This window comes from Anopheles maculipalpis, chromosome 3RL (genome assembly GCF_943734695.1).
Source record: "Anopheles maculipalpis chromosome 3RL, idAnoMacuDA_375_x, whole genome shotgun sequence".
Taxonomy (NCBI): Eukaryota; Metazoa; Arthropoda; class Insecta; order Diptera; family Culicidae; genus Anopheles; species Anopheles maculipalpis.
The window spans coordinates 66220928-66239995 of NC_064872.1; the positions used below are offsets into that span (position 1 = coordinate 66220928).

The 19068-nt window shown below is 44.3% G+C and overlaps 3 protein-coding genes across 3 annotated transcripts in view; 1 reads left to right on the forward strand and 2 right to left on the reverse strand.

Annotated features, from left to right (window-relative positions):
* The window catches only part of LOC126561777 (solute carrier organic anion transporter family member 74D-like), an 89841-nt gene extending 74169 nt beyond the window's left edge, over positions 1-15672 (reverse strand). Inside the window, exon 1 of the mRNA XM_050218095.1 lies at positions 15665-15672. The gene's annotated coding sequence lies outside the window, so the exon portion shown is untranslated. The remainder of the gene's footprint in view (positions 1-15664) is intronic.
* LOC126561735 (semaphorin-2A-like) overlaps positions 1-19068 on the reverse strand; it is a 624320-nt gene that overhangs the window by 570088 nt on the left and 35164 nt on the right. The gene's annotated exons all lie outside the window — the stretch shown is intronic.
* Positions 1-19068, forward strand: part of LOC126561564 (uncharacterized) — an 85601-nt gene that overhangs the window by 27223 nt on the left and 39310 nt on the right. The window contains exon 2 of the mRNA XM_050217786.1: positions 17670-18249. Within this exon, the coding sequence (XP_050073743.1) occupies positions 17670-18249 (580 nt within the window). The remainder of the gene's footprint in view (positions 1-17669; positions 18250-19068) is intronic.

Here is a 19068-nt window from a genome sequence, read left to right on the forward strand (position 1 = left end):
TGCATTTGGTGAACGCTCTTAAAATCCCACCGAAAAACCACTCACAATATATTCACTGCAATCATTTATCAACGCAAAGTTCATCAGCTCGTCCCTTGCAACAACAAAAAAGAGGCCCTTTAAAAAAAAACTTGAAATAATCAACACAAAAGCTGCCACCGAAAAACCAGATTCTAGAACCAGAATCACCACACACACACGGTGCAGAATCCAAGACGGTGGAAAAATTGATGGCCAAGAGAGAAAGAAAATGAGACTGTTGCTTGTATGCTGATAGCACTTGCCGCGCACCAACTTACGCACTCGCACAGTAGCTACCGAAATTGACAGTTGACGAGATTGATTTATAAAGAGCCTAGCCGTCTCGTTTTGTCCCGTCCCGTCTCGGTGTGCTCGCCATTTGGTGAGGAACCGGCAACAATTTCTTCTGCTGCTAAGAAAACCACGGCTTGATAAATGAACCACTTCCACCAGCCTGCCAACCTGACCGAAATCGCGCCTTATTTTTGCTGCTCGTGGCATTTTACCGGGCGAAAATACTCGTTCGCTGCACAGTTGTATTGAAATGAGCCACCAACATGAACAGGAGTCAGGTACTAATAATAATTTTACCCGATCTTCTTCGAGTCCTTGCTCACGTGGTTTCTTCTTTGGCGGTTTTGTGGACACAAAATCAATGCACCAAAGTTCAGGTTTGGTTCCTTTTTGGTTTTTTGTTTGTCTCCCCCCCCAGAAAACCGCTGTACGGCAACTAGCATTCCCAGAATGGATGGAAGCTGTCCACGAAACCTGAAACGGGCAATCAGGTGGGTTTGACCCCAGGATGATCGTAGATGACCGTATTTCAATTAAAAAGACACACACACACACATCCGGACCATGCGCCTTTCCTTCTGACGGACAAAGTGAAAAAAATGTTGGAGCAAGTCACAAGACGCGCAGCAAAATTTTTGAAACTCTTGCGGAAGGATGGGTTCGCGAGGAGAGCACAAAATTAAACGTTCATTAAGCATCTCCGGTGCCTTCCAGCGGGAAGAAACTGTCCGCCACTCGGAAAATGGTTAGAACACATGCACGACTCGATGGCGTTGATCGCCGCGTACACAGGTTTCGGGTGACGATCGAATCTAATTCCGATGCCTCGAGGGCCTCAACCCGGGTACCAATACGACCGATCATTGCACCGAGCCCGGTTCCAAAAGCCGGGTTTGCAGCAGCTCACGTAATGATGCCCGGAAGCGCTTCAGGAAGCTCGATCAGTGAGCCCGATTCCGCGTCAGCAGTTCGTCAGCAGCTCGATCGATCTCGAGAGGAGCACCCCTATAATCATCGTGCTTCGGGGGTCGAAAGGACAGCAGGACAAAATTAAGCCTCCCGCTTTCCGATCGCGCCTGGCCTGCCGAGGAGATGTTTTGCAATTGCAACCTTGCCGCACTCGAAGGGATAATAGAAATTTGAATTGAGAATGAATTAAAATTCTCCTTTTTTGGTTCAGGTTTTTTTTTCTTAATGTTCCTTATAAGCCACTCGTTCGAAAACTCTCGGCCAATGGCCCTCGCCAAATCAAGGTTAGGCACCAGGAATGGGGAGTTGTTCCTGCTGCGTTTTCCGTGCTTTTCTTTAGCGCGATCGCCCGCCCCTTAGGCGATCCTGGTCGCGACGAATCCATCACGCAATCGATGGAATCAAGAGAGGGGGAAGGACACACAGAGAGAGAGTGTGTGTGTGTTTGGGTGTCTGAGAGTGTGGAAGCGGTACACATTTTTAATGGATTTTTCGGGTGCAACGACGGTACACGTGCATTTGTGCTGGGGACCATTTGAATGAAGCTGTAGCCTTTCGCCGGTAAAAAAATAAATTCAAAGACGAATTGACGATAACGATGATATGAAACTCGTCTGATATGACGAGTTTTGGTGCTGAGCTGCCTGAAAAGGGGAGTTGGTGGCCTTTTTTTGTTGTTGCTGTTGCCTTCCGTGCTGCCCATCCCGATAATCGTCCCGAGGGCTTAAAATCGCGCGCAGCACAAGAATGCGCGATCCGCGCGGTGCATCCCAAACGATCGATCGGAACGGTTGTGCGGTGCAGCAGGGACTGCGAATCGGATGGTAATCATAGCCCTTTAATGCAAAGTCGCCCCAAAAATCGACAGAAACCCGTAACAGCGTATAAAAAAAAAACCTCCGGTGTAACGATGAACGCTGACGAACAAAATTTAATAATATGATTAATTTCTTTCTTCCCCCCTTTCCGTTTCAATAGCTTCTCATCTGTTTGACCGAAACGTTTTGTTTCCTGAATTGTGTTTCTTTCCTTTTTTCGTTTGTTGCCTACTTCATTAATACACTGTTTCGTTTAATGTATCGTCAAACAAATGCAGGCTGATGATCCCGTCACGATTATCGCCGGTACAGCGGCATACACTTGCGCGGATTAAGATTCTTGCATTATCGCAACCAGACGTAACCGTTGATTTGTGTAACAAGCTTATGCCTGCTGGAAGATTGAACGCAAGCGTTACTGAAAAGATCACACACGCATACACACACGTGTGTTACCCACCTGCCAAGTTGAAATAAATTCGATTAACCGTTTGGCTCGCACATCATATTTCAGTCTCGACCGAAGAACTTGTTTTATGGCTGCTGAGGTGTTCAAATGAACTTCCTTACACTTTTTTTTTTCTTTTTGAATGCAGTAATCTTATCCAATTTTAAGGTGTTGTGGTCCAACTGCTCTTACGATATTGGTTGATCGGTTTGGTTTATCGATCGTCATCAATCTTTTACGCATCGCAAACGGAAATACGGCTGTTTTGTTCTCTTTTACGTACATTTTAAATGCAACATTGTGGTTTTTTGTTTGCAGAAATCAATCAAGTTTGCAACTTATACCTGGCTACTTCATTTTTATTCGAAAATGTTAGACAAGTCCTGTAAAGAGATTAATGCTTCTCTATCCTGTAGAAGGATTTAATCCAATGATCCTGTGCAATGCGCATTGCCTAACCGACAGGCGCGGACAAATTTAAATAAATGCTTTTGTGCAGATAACAGAACCGGTACGCGTTTTTGAAAATAAAATGTAAAAGTCATTCTTCTACCTCGTAGCCTTCTCGGTCGGAACGCACAGGTCAGATGTAAATAGCATCACGTTCGAAAAATCATACTCTCAATTATTACACGAACAGTGAACAACGTCTGCGTCAGCTTTTATCGATCGTACGCAGGGGATCGAACCACCGGGCTGTTAATTAATACCGGTAGCAGCAGAACAAACAGACCCTTTCGGTCGTCCGATGCCTGCGAAGAAGATGGTGGATGTCCGCGGGCTGTCAGTCAGTAGCAAAGCTGTCACTCAAACCGGGTGCCGGTGCCGCGAATACTTAAACCGATCCGCCCCAGCACATACCGCTAGCCTTCCGCCAGCTTGATATCACTCTTTCTTTCACTCTGTTTCTCTCTCGCTCTCTCTCTCTCTCTCTCACCACCCATTTCCACCCATTTTCATGGGACACGCGATGAAATCTATGTAGCTGCAATCTTCTAGCCATTCGGCTCAGCAATAAGCGGCCCACCGTCGACGCGATGTGCAAAACCCCAGCGGTTGCAGTGGTTTCGCATTTAATTTAACGAAATCCAGTTAATAGTCGTTCGTATTTGTAATTATTTTCTGCTCGCCTGGATCGTGTTTGCGTGTTTTTTTTCTTTTCTGTTTTGAGTTTGAGTTCTTCTTAATCTTGACTGCTGCTTCGCCCGCTTGCTTATCCCGTCCCGCCCAGTGACTGTTCCGTTTTTCGCGCGATACGCACTATCACTGTGCACCGATTGCAAGGGCAAGGGTATCAACGGGGGTGACCGTCATTTCACCCCTTCCGTATCAAGCAGCGCGCCTCGTCGAGCGATAAACAAAATCGCCACATGGGAGGAAGAAACGGGAAACATTCTGTTGGCAAGTCGTTGATCGAAGTCTTTTGTATGAAATTCAAGTGACGAACCCTCACGAAAAACTGCCTCCATCCATTCGGACGCAGCAAACCACCAAGAATGATGGACTGTTGTGATGCGTTTTTGAAAAAGGGAAAGAGAAGAGGGCGTTGGGGTGGAAAAAAGGGATGAAGGGGGGTAGAATGGAATGAGCGAACATGTGTAAATTGGGAACACTTACCCGCAGCACAGCTCCCGTAGCAGAAACCGACGGGAATGCAGAGAAAAATGCTACAAAATGTATAAAGCAGCGAAAAGGGAGAAAAAAAACATCAACAGCAACCACGTATAAAACAGGCTAAAGAACGAACGCACCAGATAAGAAAGGGCTTGACGATGGTATTTGATGATGGTATGAAGGAAACACGGGGAGCAAGATTGATAGTGCTAAAGCGAGCCCGTTTCTCCCGCTGCGTTGTCGCCGTTGCAAATGCACCAAAGGGACAAGCGATGGATAAGGAAACAGGGATAAAGGTTGTACGCATGCGACAGAGGAAGGATAAGAGAGAGAGAGAGAGAAAGAAATCATCCAACGATCGTCACTCGATCGATCGCCGTGTTCTGCTGCTGCTGCTGTAGTTGACGAAGTTTTGATGGATGAAAAGGACAAAATGTTTTCGTTCGAATATCAGGACCGAAGGCAACGTTTTGCGGGAGGGCAAGTAGTTCTGGAGAGCAGAAAAACTTGTTATGTGTATTTAGAATGCATTGAAAATTGCATACGCTCTCGATTTGTCTCGTAAAGCCGAGAGCGCGCCCAGGATCATGTACATTTCGTCGTCGTCGTCATGTTTGCTCGAAAGCACAACATTCGAACGCACAACCACACTCGCGAAGACACGAACCGCGAACAACGCTTGCTTACCACCGCGTGTTCTTTTGACAGTGATGAAGATGACGAAGCTGATGACGAGCACGATGTGTACCTGTTCGTAAGACACATTTTCTCCTTTCCCTCCCTCTCCATCCGTCCCCCCTCCCCCCACTCACGCCCGCAATCGAACGCGTGGAAAAATATCAAACAAATAAAAATATTTCTTCATTTCTTAGGTGCAAGTGCACACAAACAGGCGAGAGCGAGAACAAAAGGGGTACATGTATTACCACCCTTCTAGCGCACAGATCGCACCCACCCCCACCACTGCATGCAATGTCCGTCGCACCTCGCCCAACAAAGGCCCAGCGCACATAAAATGTGGAGAAATAAATTTCAGTAGCAATCACCTTTTACGAAACGGGGCCTCGGAGTGATTATGTTCGGTTTGGAAGTATTTTATTTTATGGTGATCTTTCGGTTTTGCGCCTTTGCCGTCTCGTTGGATTTTGGGTGGAATGCTGTTTTGGGGCGGATTTTTGGCGGCGGAGAAACATTTGGCGGTGGAAGCAGCGATGCTTGCAACATGTTTGAGGTTTTCGGGGTTTGACCGTTGCCTGCCGTTACATACAGTACGCTCAGTGTTTAATATTGGGTGACAAGAGCGTATCGTATTGGGATCGGGAAGTGTTTTATCCAAAGTCTCTTATCTTGTAAACCAACTCGTTGATCGTACGTAGATTCTCCGATTTCGCACTCTATCAGCCGTCGATTGTCGTCTGAGACGGGATATTGCATTATTCATATTCCACCAACGATATCCCGATAAGCATTGAACAGTGTGACGTTAAACGTCAGGTTTCACGTCTGCCAGCGTTATAAAATCCCGGTCGCGATGCTAAACGCAAAATAAAACATTCCCTTGAACCCTCTTCCCCTTTCAACTGAAGAAATTCGAGCCCACAGATGAGATGCACGCTTCCGTTTACGCAGAAGATAAGCAGCGTGCAAGGGCAGCGGCAGACGCTGAGTAGGCGCTTCCGACTACCAGGAAATGTGTGAAATGATTCCCTTCTTCCTTCGGTGCAAAAATTGGGAGGAAATGTTGGTTGCAGTTTTTTGGTGCTGCAGCGACTTTATGTTTGTCAAAAGTAGGCCGAACTTGATAAGAATTTTGTGCTTCTGCTTGTTGCTGCTGGTGTACCACCAAGGTGCAGCAAATGCATACAACTGGCTGGGGCTGGTTTTTTCCGTTTCTTTTTACTAACGATCCCACGCTTCAGCTGCGAAAATCCTTCAGAGATAGTGCTAAAACCTCTTGAGCAAGGGTGACGCGTTGCGTTTATCGCGCACCAGTGACAAGTAGTTCCGGTGTTCCGGGTATTGTTCGACGTTGTTTTTTTGTTTTCTTTCCCCCAGTTCCAAAGTTCGATCGACGATGGTTGACTATGTATGCACATTAGCGCAACATAACCAGCATAACCAGCAGCAGCAGTCGGAAACCATCAGAACACTGGGTAGGAGAGGAATAAGAAAAAAACGGCACGGATCAGTTCTTGCGAAGGGCAGTAGTGTAGAGATATGGAATGTTGGAAAAAGGAAGTGGGCATGCAAAGTGTGCACGATAAATAAAACGAGGGAAAGCATTAAAACAATACAGAAACGCATACACCCTCACGACACCACTATCACGCCGGCTTACTAGATCATCAAGAACAGCGAGCGGAAGAAAGGCGATCAGCAACGATCGCACTGTGTAGGGTGTTTGTAGCTTTTGCACTACGCCAGTCCCGAAAAAGGGAGAGTAAAACAAAGGCAATAAAAACGTGTAACAACCAATGTGACAGCATTGTTGCACAAAAGCCTCAAGAATGAAAGCAATCAACGGGTAACAAATGAACTCTTAAGGGTGCGAGAGAAAGATAATAAAATGTACAAACAGCCAGCCACGCACACACAAAGCACGTAAACATAACATTAAAATACGCACTCGGAAGAAGTTAACTACGGTGAAGAAACACAACTCAAGGTATTAGTAACCTGAAGAATACATGGCAACGAAAAGAAAAACGTTCAAACCTTGGAAGACAATTAAATGATTATGTTTTTGTTTGTGTGTGTGTGTGTGTTTTCTGTTGATGGGGGGTTAACGTCTCTTTTTCTCTTTTTCAACACTATCGTTTTGTTATATTGCAAACGAGGGAGACATTGAAGTGGGAAAGCAAACAACAACAAAAAGGGATCGAACTGCACACGAAGGGACAGTTTCTTGTTGCAGACAAAGAATATGAAGAAAACGATCGTTTAGAGCATTTCATGTGGAGCAATCAACCAGTAAAGAGTGTTCTAAATTAAACACTTAAAATTATACCACTACTACTAAACTTCAAATAAAACTATATAAATCCGGACTCTTCTAACATTAATTTCTGATCTGCGAAGAATAAGACAGTCTGGAGCTCTGGAATATTATAATTTTTAAATATCTTAACGCTGGGAAAAAATTATGGTGAAACCCTCGGAGACACTTGAGCTCAGCCATCGAATGGTCTAACATTTAAGCGGCCCAGTGGTTTAGCGACAAGAACGCCGGTCTTTCCACTGCGGGACTGGGGTTCAACCGCCATCCGGATCGTTCCCCCGTAGTGAGGACTGACAATTCGCAAGTAAGCCTTTCGATGGCCGGCGTGACCTACGAGGATGTTAAGTCAAGTAGAAAAACATTTATAAGCGGCTTTATATGCATCAAGATTCGGAACTGAAATAGGTTGCAGTGAAGTTCAATCAATCAAATCAATTCAAATGGCTGTAAAGTAGTAAAAGTCATCCCGCTTTGGCAAACTTCACATATTCAATTTTTATTAAATTGACAACATTGCGAACTAGATTCACCAAGGTCGCTGTCCAGAATTCTTGTTAGCCGTGATTCTCGTTTTTAGACTAGAAAATCAGCAACTGATTACGATCGATCGTTGAAGATCCCAATACATAGCTAACGACCCAATTTTATTTATGTCTAAACGTTCCAATGAGCTCTACGCACAGCTTTGCTTCAAGCTTTCATAAGATCGTTAGTTGTATCTGCAACAGTTTCTGTTTTGTTCGTTGAAGTTAATGTAATGTTAATGTCCGGAATATCAAGTTTAATACTTTTTTGTTATATCTCTTATTTTATCGTCCTTTTGCCATTCAGTGATCAGTGTATCAGGTATATCAGCGTCTTGTAAGAGCATCGGGAATCGTGTGACGTTTGTTATGAACAATGCTGCTAAATCTCCAGCAATCCTCGACAAATAATTAAAGGAATCTTCCTTCTCTAGCATGCGTTAAATTATTGCACACACCATACGATCAACATACTTCCCGTTCGCACCCGCCCGACCACAAATCGGTTAATTAGTGACAGAAAAAAAACACCCTTGTAACGCTTCAGATTACCAGCTCGCTTACAAGGCGTCTTACATCCAGGCCCCGGCCAGGGTTAGCACAAGTTCAAAATAAATCACTCGTCCACTTAAGCACCAGCCAACCGTTCTATTTGCGCAATACCGTTCGCAATCGGCGTAAGATGATGCTGCCGTTGCCCACTGCTATTGTTCCAAGGTTCGAAACGGTTTAGATGACGGCCAAGCCGCATCCAAGCAAACCGTCAGCCGCTAATTCTTGCGTCAGCCACGACCGATTTCCTAGCCCACAACGGGGCGGGCGAGTGGCGCTTCCCATAAACACCGGGTATCATTGGCGGGGTTGGATTCGAGATTGGTTTTGATTAAAATTGATATCAATCGATTGATAAATTTCAATTGAAGGCAAATGGCGATCGCGTCGGATCGGATCTTGAGGCACGCTCGGGATGTCGCCAGAGCGGGCACGCTCACACGCGAATGTTAACGAAGCACGGAGGAAGCATGCGGATTGCGGAGGAGATGGTTGCAGTGTGCACTTAGACGCTGCAAGATGGATGCATAGTACGTAAACAGATTGAACATTGAACAAGTTTTAAGCAATAACTAAACGCTATATGTGGCGCTTCCGTGTTGGGTTTCTTTTTTTCGCGATGATGATGATGCACGCGCCTGTCTTGTATGGGGCGAGAGGAGAACTTGAGAACTGTGGGAAGAGAACTCTACGACTATTCAAGTACAGAGTAGTTGGTAGGCTCAATAAATCACGGCAGATCGAACCCGCCCGAGCTTGTCACGGTGACGTTGCAGAAAAGCGTATTCCTGCAACCACTACTTCCCACCCGTGTGGTAAGACAGTAGGATGGGAAGCTGTGTTTTTCTCTTATCAAAAACCGCTGATCGAGATTCCAACGCTTCGGTGTCGTGTACCAAGTACACAGGAAAGCTTACTTCACTTATCACACAGGTACTTGGAGCATGGTGATGGAAGCGTTTGAAAAACTTCGGTGCACAAAACAAAAAACGGTCACAAATGCTTCCAACAGCGAATCGTCGAGAGAGTTCAACTTCGCTCATCCCATTGCCGAGCGTGTACCGAGCGAAGGGTGAAACTTTTATTATTATTCATTACAATAAATCATTTGTCATTAAGATGTTGCTCCTGGTTTTAATTTTTTCTCCCTTATCATCCATTTTGCTCGCTATGGACTCCGCGGTCTCCGAGGAGTTTTCCAGATTCGGGGGTATCGGTGCGTTTCTGTGACGTGTCTTGGTAACTTCAGACTTAACTCCATCGTCAAGGTTCTTGCGGTCTTGTAGTGGGACAAAAAAAGGGGGGAGAGAGAGAGAAGCAATTTTTTCGGATGGCAGGACGGAAGAATCATTGGAACGACTACCACCACACAAATGTCTATCTTACAGGACACAAAAGGATGCGATAGCGCTACACGTCAAAAGTCATCCACTGAGAAGTACGCAACGCTTCATTAGGGATACAGTGGGAAGGGAGAGAGAAACAAAAAAGCGGGGAGTAACAGCTTCCCCTTTGCTCTCCACCCATCCCAGGTACTAGTGGAGCGAGTGAAAGAGTGCGAGCTGGGACGAACGAAGATGCGGATAAAAAAGTATGATTATTCATAATTTCATCTGCCCATGCTCGTTCTCGTCCCGGCCTGACTCGTTCCACTTGTTGTTGTTAACACAGAAATTTTCATAATATTTTAACAAAGATTAGCCTCCAAGGTGTTCCGCGTGTGCGTCCTTTCGGTTCCCCGGGTTGGCAAGCGCGGGCTATCAAGCAAACAACACCCCAAAAGCCACCCCGCCGCCCCGATTTGGCCGACATCTCAGCATGGTTCATTAATTAAGCGCATAATAATAATGGCGACTGTTCTGTCCGGGGTGTTGCTTCTGTTCGGTAGCCAGTCGGTCGGGCAGGTTTTTGTTATTGCTTTTGAGTGTCAATTTTGTGTTTGATTCCTTGTCTTTTTCTTCTTCTCGCTCGCTGGTGGTTTTTTGCAACGTTAAATGTTTGGGTAAGAATTGTTAGGGATGCCAATAAAAAATTATAAAAAGACAGAGGTGCATCAGCAGAAAATGACGTTCTGCACCGATCGTTTGGAGGATTATATTGTGTAAATTAGTTGGAAGAAGATTTGGGGTTTTTGATGGTGCCCGCTTCCATACAGACTATTGCTGCATATGGGGGGTGGGGGGGGGGTTTCGATGCATACAATTAATGATCAATTGGTTGTGGTAGATTAGCAATAAAAAAAATCGCAATACCGTCTTTCAAAGCCTGGTAGCGAATGGTTTAACAATGCTTTGAGGATGTCGTAAAGCGATAAATTTGATTTTTTTAAATTTAAAATAATAGTGTTGAAATAATAGTGTTAAAGTACAACGATGGTAGCTTACAGTTTTGCGCAAAATAATTAAGATTTTATGTTAAACTAAGGAAAGAATTTTTTTTTTTGATAATTGTTTTCACATATTTTTATAATTTATGTCTGTGTTTTTAAAGCATCTTCTATTTTACTATTTAATGCAAACATTCGTTTCTTAGTCCTTCTGCCTTTCAGAATATTTTATAAATTATTCCAACTTTTTCTTCTTGGCTTAACGATCTTCTAGGTCACGCCGGCCATCAAATGACTTACTTGACTTGCAAACACCACATAGTTGGATATTCAGTCCTCAGTAGGAGGGTTGCTCTAGAAAGGATTTGAAACCTGGTCCTGCAGTATGTAGACCAAACTCTTGGTGTCAAATTGGCATTAAATATTAGCACGGGCTTTATTCGGGGTTTTTGTTGGTTATCTCAAAGTTTGTGGAAAGAACTCTTGACATTTTGTACCGCTATAACTTTAGCATTAGATTATAACATTCATATGCGAGGTAATCCAGTTAAAAGACAAATTACTTAGCAGAGCACCCTCAATCGTCTCAAAAATTAACACACCTTTTCTGCACCTTTTTGCTGGAGCAATCAAGAAATCGCACACACAAACATAATATAAAACTTGGATTCACGCTACGGATAATGATCCACAAGAGGAAAGAAGAAAAAAGCTTAAATGAACAACAAACCAAACAAAAAAAAAAATGCAGAACCTATCTCACCCCATAACACTCAATTGATCGATGTTGGCACTCAATAAATAGCGCAACGCAAAGGTTTTCCACTGCTTATGAACCGTTCCGAACCGTTCGACTACAGAAGCCACAAAAAAGGTACTCGATTATGGCAACGGAAAGAAGACAAACAAATAGAATAATTTAATGAGAGAGTGAAGAGAGAAGAGTACACAATGACCCACGAAACCCGTGCCACTTGACTGTGTTTCAGTTTGCGGTGTGTGTAGTGTGTGCAAAAAAAGTGAGCGCGGTTTTTCCTTCATAGTTTGCACCCTTTTTTTCGCACACTCGCAAAATGGCCATGCAGCAGCAACACCGGTAGCATATGATCATTGGATACAAATAAGCATATATCATCCCAAATCATGTTGCACACAGCCTGTTTCGAAAGGTAATGGAATTGGAAGGAAGCAAACGAAGGCACAAAAAACGACACCTTCATACGCTGCACTGCTGCACTGTGGAAGCGAAAAAAAGTCCCAATCGAACGATATTACAGATATAGAAGAACTAACAGAAAAAAAAAATAACACCACCACTCACCGGCGCAAGGCAACCATCCACTGCAATCTTTCTCCAGATGAGCGCGCTTTAATGCTGCCCCATCCGTTGGCCGGACCGGTAATGGAGGCGCCACAGTTCGCCCGACGAAAGAACAAAACTCATCCGGACACGAACAAAAGCAGCAAAGCAAGCGAGGCACAACACAAACAGAAGAAAAAAAAGCAGCAAGCATGATCACTCCATCCCCACGCCGAGCGCGACACACCGAGCCCACACAGTTGACGACGAATTTATGATGCCACTTTTATGCTTCAGCGCCAACAACCGTCATCACCCAAATGCAACCCACAAACGCTGGGCAGGCGGGTTGTGAAGCGTGGTGTGAGCGCTTCCCGGGAGTGTTACGAATTGCCAGTCGCTTATATTTAAATTAAATAAAATGTTAACCGACTGTTGCTACCGCGGCACGCACCCGATGTCATCGTGTGGCAGCGCCTGGGTCGCCGTTTTTTTTTTTTTGCCCCGTGTTTGTTCTTTTTTGGGCCGAATTGAATTGGTTTTTTGTTCTGCACTGCCGAGAAATCCGAGGTTTTTTGCTCCATGCTCGATACCACGAAAAGGTTTTTTTTTGCTTGCTTGCATGCTTCTCTACCAGCGTGTCTTGGCTGGGCTGCATTCGTTCGGCTGCGGAGATGAAGAGATGCAATTATGCTACCGAACCTGCGAGCGGGTGGAGCAAGCTCCGGCTTACCCGGGGTGATGATGTTTATCATTTTCACACCCAATCATTCTGCGGCGAGTTGTGACGGCGGACATACCGGAAGGTTTCCGGAATGATGTGGGTGAGGTGAGTACTTGGTTTTGGTTGTTTTGGTTTCGCAGTATGCAGCGGAAGCGATCAACAGTAGCAGCGAGCATCTTGAACGTATTAAGCGGATTTTCACCTCGGAGCGTTTGGGAAAAGCACGTCGAAAGGGACGTCAGAGCGGAAACGTTTCACATTTGTCGGTTAATATTTATTTTGCGTCGAATTTCGTTCGAAATTCCAAGATTTGTGTATAAAATGAGCTGTAAAATTTTCTTCAAATATCAAAAGAATTGGTTTTGACAATCGGAAGTTCCTGTAAGCTATAAGTTCCCTAAAGAACTATGATAAAAAGAAGAAAAAAATGTACTCAACGGGAAAATATCTTCCCAAAGCAGCCGTCATCGTTGAATTGTACTTCAATGACTTCAGGCTTACGCTGCAATTATTTGTATGAATGGCTTACAAAATATCTGCAGTATTTTATTTATTTTATGAATGATGGCTTGCGCTGTATCAACATCGGCAGTATTGTCAAGCAATTTTCATTGATAAAAATAATTATTGTTCAGACAAACGGCCGGATATATGGCGACGTGCTGTCATAATTAATAACAAAAATAATTAAACGGCCGGCTATCGAATTTTTTCACAACTCGCTCCTCGTACGCGAGAATAACTTATCAGATTTTATAGTACAAACAAGTCACATTTGCTCGAAATTGCAGGTTGCCCATTTTTCTCGAGGAGAAAATATCTAATTTATCAAATTCCTATAAAACTTTTGTTCATAAATTTAGGAGAAATCATAAATTGCTCTTTTTCTGGTTCCAAAAAACGTTGAAATACATTGAATATAAATCCAATTTTATTAACTACTAAAATGCACAAAATGTTACGCTATTTGCAATGAACTGGAAAATGTTTTAATATACGCATTGCAAGTCAACTCATCTCATCTCATCTCATCTCACGCATCTCATACTGCTATTGACAGTAGACACTCGATATAGCAATTAAACTGCTGTAAAACTTCTGCAACAACATTTACATCTTTACTATGTGTTTAGTTCTTTGTTTGATGTGCAGCAATGGTTCATTAATGTTATTAAATATTCCTTTAAAAAAGAAAACACAAAAAAAAATGAAAAACACACTCACACACCCGGCTCATTAAAATTATTCCTGCCCGGTAGTTATCAACGCACCTTGATGTTCCTCATTGCTTCACTCTTGGTCCATGGCTCAGCTTCGTGCGAGTGTGCCAAAATACCTTAAATCTTCCGTCCCTTTACCAATCATAATTTCCAGTTTTGGGTGTTGAAAGTTTAATGTCTTCCAGGTAAGTCGCCCCAACAGCACGGAGCGCGGCTTAAGCAGAAACCTTTATGCGGTTGCACTTGCACTTGGATGTTTACGATCTTGGATGCTACATGGCTGTAGCCGAAAAATCCACTTCATCTTCACACTTTCTGCAAAGTGGTTGGGGTCCGATTCTTCCCGTTCGCCATTAAGAAAAAAAAAGTGTATGTCTAATTAATCCTACATTAACCGACAAACATAAAACCAAAGGTAAGCAGCAACTAACGTTTGGACACTGCGCCACTTTTGGCACTCCGGTTGCGCCCCTCTGCCGCAATGGGGCCATAAAAATGCCTCAAACGCACAACGCACTATCAGCGGTGACAAAAAAGGTGGTTTCGCTAGAACATCTTGCAAAGCGAAAAAGCGAAACTACATAAAGGATGCAACAGGTTGCTGCGGAATGTGTGGCTGTTGAGCTGTTGCGGCCGTAACCGAGAGCGCACCCATAGCTGATGGTGGTGTTGTATTCTTGCTCTCGCCACTCTACCGCTGCATTGTTCTGCCTGACTACAGGAATAGCAGGCATCAACAACAAAAAAACACACCCTTTTGCTTTTGTAATAAAACTCACCAATTTGAAGTCCTTCCACTATCGCCTGATGTATGGATCCAGCGCAAGTGCGAGTGAGACTTGTGTCAACCCCTTTTCATTAGGTGTCCTTTTAGGTGGGGTGTTTTTTAGGATGATGTTGGGTTTTTTCTCTCCTTTTTGCATACCACCCTTATCCATTTTTACCGAATCCCTCACACATTCGAATACGTGTCCTGAGATGCGTTTTTTTATTTGCTGCACAATTTGGCCGTTATTAATGCTAGGGAATTCCCCTAGCATTCCCCCTTCCCCGTGAGTGGTACCGGACAGACAAGGAAGTGCTACATAATTGCCACATCCCTCATGTACGTCCGTTGCTTTCTTGCTCACCCGATCCGTTTCATGATGATGTTTTATGAGGCAGCCGTGTTTTGCCTTTTATTATGTTGCAATCGCCCTCCGAACTCTCTGCTTAGAATGGATGTGTCGAAGATGACGGGTCAAACGGAACCGGAGTGAGGATGCACCCTTAAGGATGGTTTGCGGTGCATAGGTGCGTTTGGTTAGGGGGGGATACAACGATGCATTGTGTCACCATCACCACCGTCCAGCTTTTTATGTTGCGGTCACATGCACACAACCGATGAGGGTTTAGCCCTTTTTCCGGCAACCTTCCGGTTGTGTTCGTGCGGTCTCTTTTTCGCTGCGTTTTCGGGTGACATGCATTCCAACAAGCGGACGAAAGATGACGGAGAATAAACATATGTTTAACCTGCATCGGATGGGCAGCATATCCCCTGCGATGATGGGGTAGAATTATTCAAATAATTGTCCTTCAATTAATTGCTACTTTGCTGTTAGCGCCCTCTAGGGATGGGTTGCCTAACGAAAGGATAAGATGTAACAGAAAAGCATCGAAAACAGTAGCATAAACGATACATTTGTTGTCGCCATGTGGGAAAGCGAGATACCAAACAGCAAGCCGTATTTTTGGCGAACGGAATATACGGGGCGTGCGCCGTTCATGGGGTTAACCGACAAGCATGGTGATAATAGCTACAATTAGCTAGACAATAGGGCTAGGGCGCTGGTGAACCGAAATGGTCCAGCGTGCACAGATGGCTGCCGGTTCGGTTCATTTACCCGCGCGTAACGTTTCGGTTCAGCTGATAGCTCTTAATCTTAATCTTAACCCACAGCACCAACCGGACGGTCTTCTGTTCGGCTCGGCTCGAAAATCGTCAGACAGCTGTGTGCGGATAGCTGCGGAATGGTTGGTTGACATTGACGCGATCGTGTCGTTTGGTGAAGTTGATCCCAATTGAAGGCAAATAAAGTTGGCCAACCGCGATGATGGCGATGATGATGTAATGGCTTAGAAATGTACATGATTTGAGGGAAAGATAAATGTTATTTAAAACAAACTAAAGAGCTCATTCGATGTGCCGATATGTGACATAGTACATCTGTTTGAATGAACAGATCTACGTATAATAATAAAAGATGAGCATATTAATATTTTCATGAAACGGTGACATTATTCAAGCCATCACCTCCTTGAGACGGCATTGCCTGTACGGCGACTATCTTCTGCCCGATCTACTGATCTTTTACTCAAAAGCTACGCTTCCAACAGTCGTGCTCGAGCCGTCCAACCGTCCAACGCTACTCCAACCGGTCAATTATGGTCAAAGCCGTTTTGCTCCGCGAGCACTACTTAACATCGATTGACCCGATGAGCTGTAGGCCTGATACTACGAGCTAAACTGTGCAGTTGGGCGTACACTTGCTTACTATAACGACAATGGGAACGGCATAAAGAAACCACCGTTGAGGATTATTCATGCACACGTAAATTTATGCACAACACACATTAGTAGATTAGAGAAGATCTGCAAGTTCAATGCCCAAACCCATACAGATATATCGCCAACAGCGATCAAATGCAACACAAAATAGCAAAATAAATTAATTTAAAACTCCATATCACTCACACGTCATACCAAATTGGTAAGATTATTCTTTACGCGCACCCGAAAACAGCGCATCACCATGGCAAAGTGATTCGAATCGAACGGTCAATTTATTGAAAACCGGGACCATATCTTTTCCCTCCCCGAAGACGGTTACGATTAAACTTAATTCGACTGACCAAACGATCATGGCAGGATGACGTTTTTGCGCCATTCTAAAACTAGTCCAACAATCAATCCGACCCAGAAACCCTGCTCATCGGCACACACCGAACACACACTTCACCGTTCGTACTCGCTCAGTGTCCAGTGCTTTGGAATTTCGATCGATTTCATGCTCATAAGGTCAAGCGACAGAGGGGTGCCGAATGGGCGAGGTGAGTCACTGCAGGAAGGGGAGGTGTTTGTTAACTTAATTGAAACTGATTTTGTCAGACGCCACATAAAAACCAAAGGGGTTTAGGGTGAGTGTGTATTAAGGGAGCATTGCGGATCGACTGGTTGCGGTGTTGACCGACTGGACTGGGTTTATTGCACATAGTGTGTGAGATAGATGTTTTTTTCAAACTAATTCCTTCATTTATTGGGGCTGTTGCAAACAAATTCATGAGACCAGATCAGATTATCTTACAGCAGAAGTACAGAACCATATCAACGACCAATATAACTTGTTTTTATCTTTATTGTGACCTTGGCGATCTGCTGCTTTTCTGATTTGGAAGCAAAATAAAGCTGTTTATTGAAGTTTAATTCAAAACTTCTATCAATAGCTATTGAAATGTTGTGAAAGAATTTACGGACGTAGAAGAACTGGTCAACAGATCTGTTTTTTCACCTATTACTTCTACATCTTCCGAAGGGAACTTGATGCTCAGAATGACTCTGTTCGAGAAATTCAAGGCTGTAGACATATTAAATGTCACAAAACACTTGATTAGCACGATCCAAATGGGAATATTGACTGCGACCTCTAGATTTCATCCTCGGATATTAATAGTTGAGTGAATATTTCAAAGGAGAGCGTTAAGTGTAACAAAAACACATTATTTAACATCATTAGTTAAATATTAACATTTGTATTTGATTCTATCCATTGTACAACACATTCAATTAATCAAAATTGTTACACGTTCATTTCTCTCTTCCAGACGCAAGCTCTTGCCCTGACTCGTTCAAAGTCTCCCAAAAAAGACTCCTCAATGCCAGTATCTCCGTCGCACACTACCGAACGTGACACCGAAATGTCCAGCCCGAAGGCCATATCCGGCACAGCAGCCTCGTCCTCGAGCAGCAGCAATAGCAGCACAGCCGAACCACCATCAACCGATCGTTCCCAACCGAACGATGTGAACGGTTCATCGAACCATCACCATCTGCCCGCTCCCAGCAATGGCCCTTCGGGATCATCTTCCAGCCAAGCCAATACAGGCTCGGGACAGTCACGTTCGGACCTCGCAACGAACCTTCACCCTACCATCAGTGTGTCACAATCCCTGCTGGCAGCCGCCGCCACCGTTAATCGCTCCGTAACGCCACGCATCAGCGTATCCAACTCGCTAACGGCACCGGAAAACAACGGACCGGGACCGAACGGGCAGGCAGGCAGCAATCCCGTCAATGGGCCACACATCGATCGGACCATACTACAGTCACCGGTAGCGGCCGTTGCAGCGGCCGCTGCAGCCATGCAGGATCGGAAGCAGGATTTTGACTTCAGCAAAGTTAACGGTGAGTACAAACAGTCACCCAAACACACCACCCGGCTTCACACATTGCGTTTGATGTTTGAAGAGGGTACACGCTCGCAGGCAAACTCCATTTAAAATATTAACAATTTTGTCAACCGTGCCCACGAGCGGCATTCACTGCCGCTTGGAGCAATTTTAATTTTCCCCTGCCTAGCTCGAGTGGCAATCGGGCAAAGTAATGTCCGCAAATCAGTGGTTAAGCGAGAGTCCTTGGCAATGCTTCAGGGTGCTTTATTTTTATTTTATTGGGTGGAGAGTGTATAACTACTCTTTTTATTCACAAAGCGAGCTCGATATGATTTGAAAATTAATTTCCTTTCTCAACTTGAATCATTTAATAATTCCAGTTTGCATTTGCTGGTCGTAGCAATATTTTTAATCTCTTCTGGAAACTCTCACATTGAATTAATTTTAAACCCATCAAGAGCTTCAATCGTTGTGGATTTCATAATTCGAAAACATATTAAGCACTGGTTTGCAAATTGAATATTCTATTGATCGATGATGAGTGTTCTAGTTCGTGTCGCATAATTTCTCTCATTTTTGAGCCAGTTTTGCATCGGCCACGGCTAGTCACCCATCACACACGCGAATGCTACTGCTTTAAATTAATCTTCTTATGATTTTATTCATCCTTGTCCCTGCTTCTTCTCCTTACGCTCCCCCCCCCCCTCCCTTCCACAGTGGGGGAACAATCCCCCAAAACCTTTCCGGGATTACATCGATGCGTGATCTTTTAAATTATGACCCATCCTCCCAAATCCCAAAACACCGTACAACGAGCGCTCGGCAAAGTTTC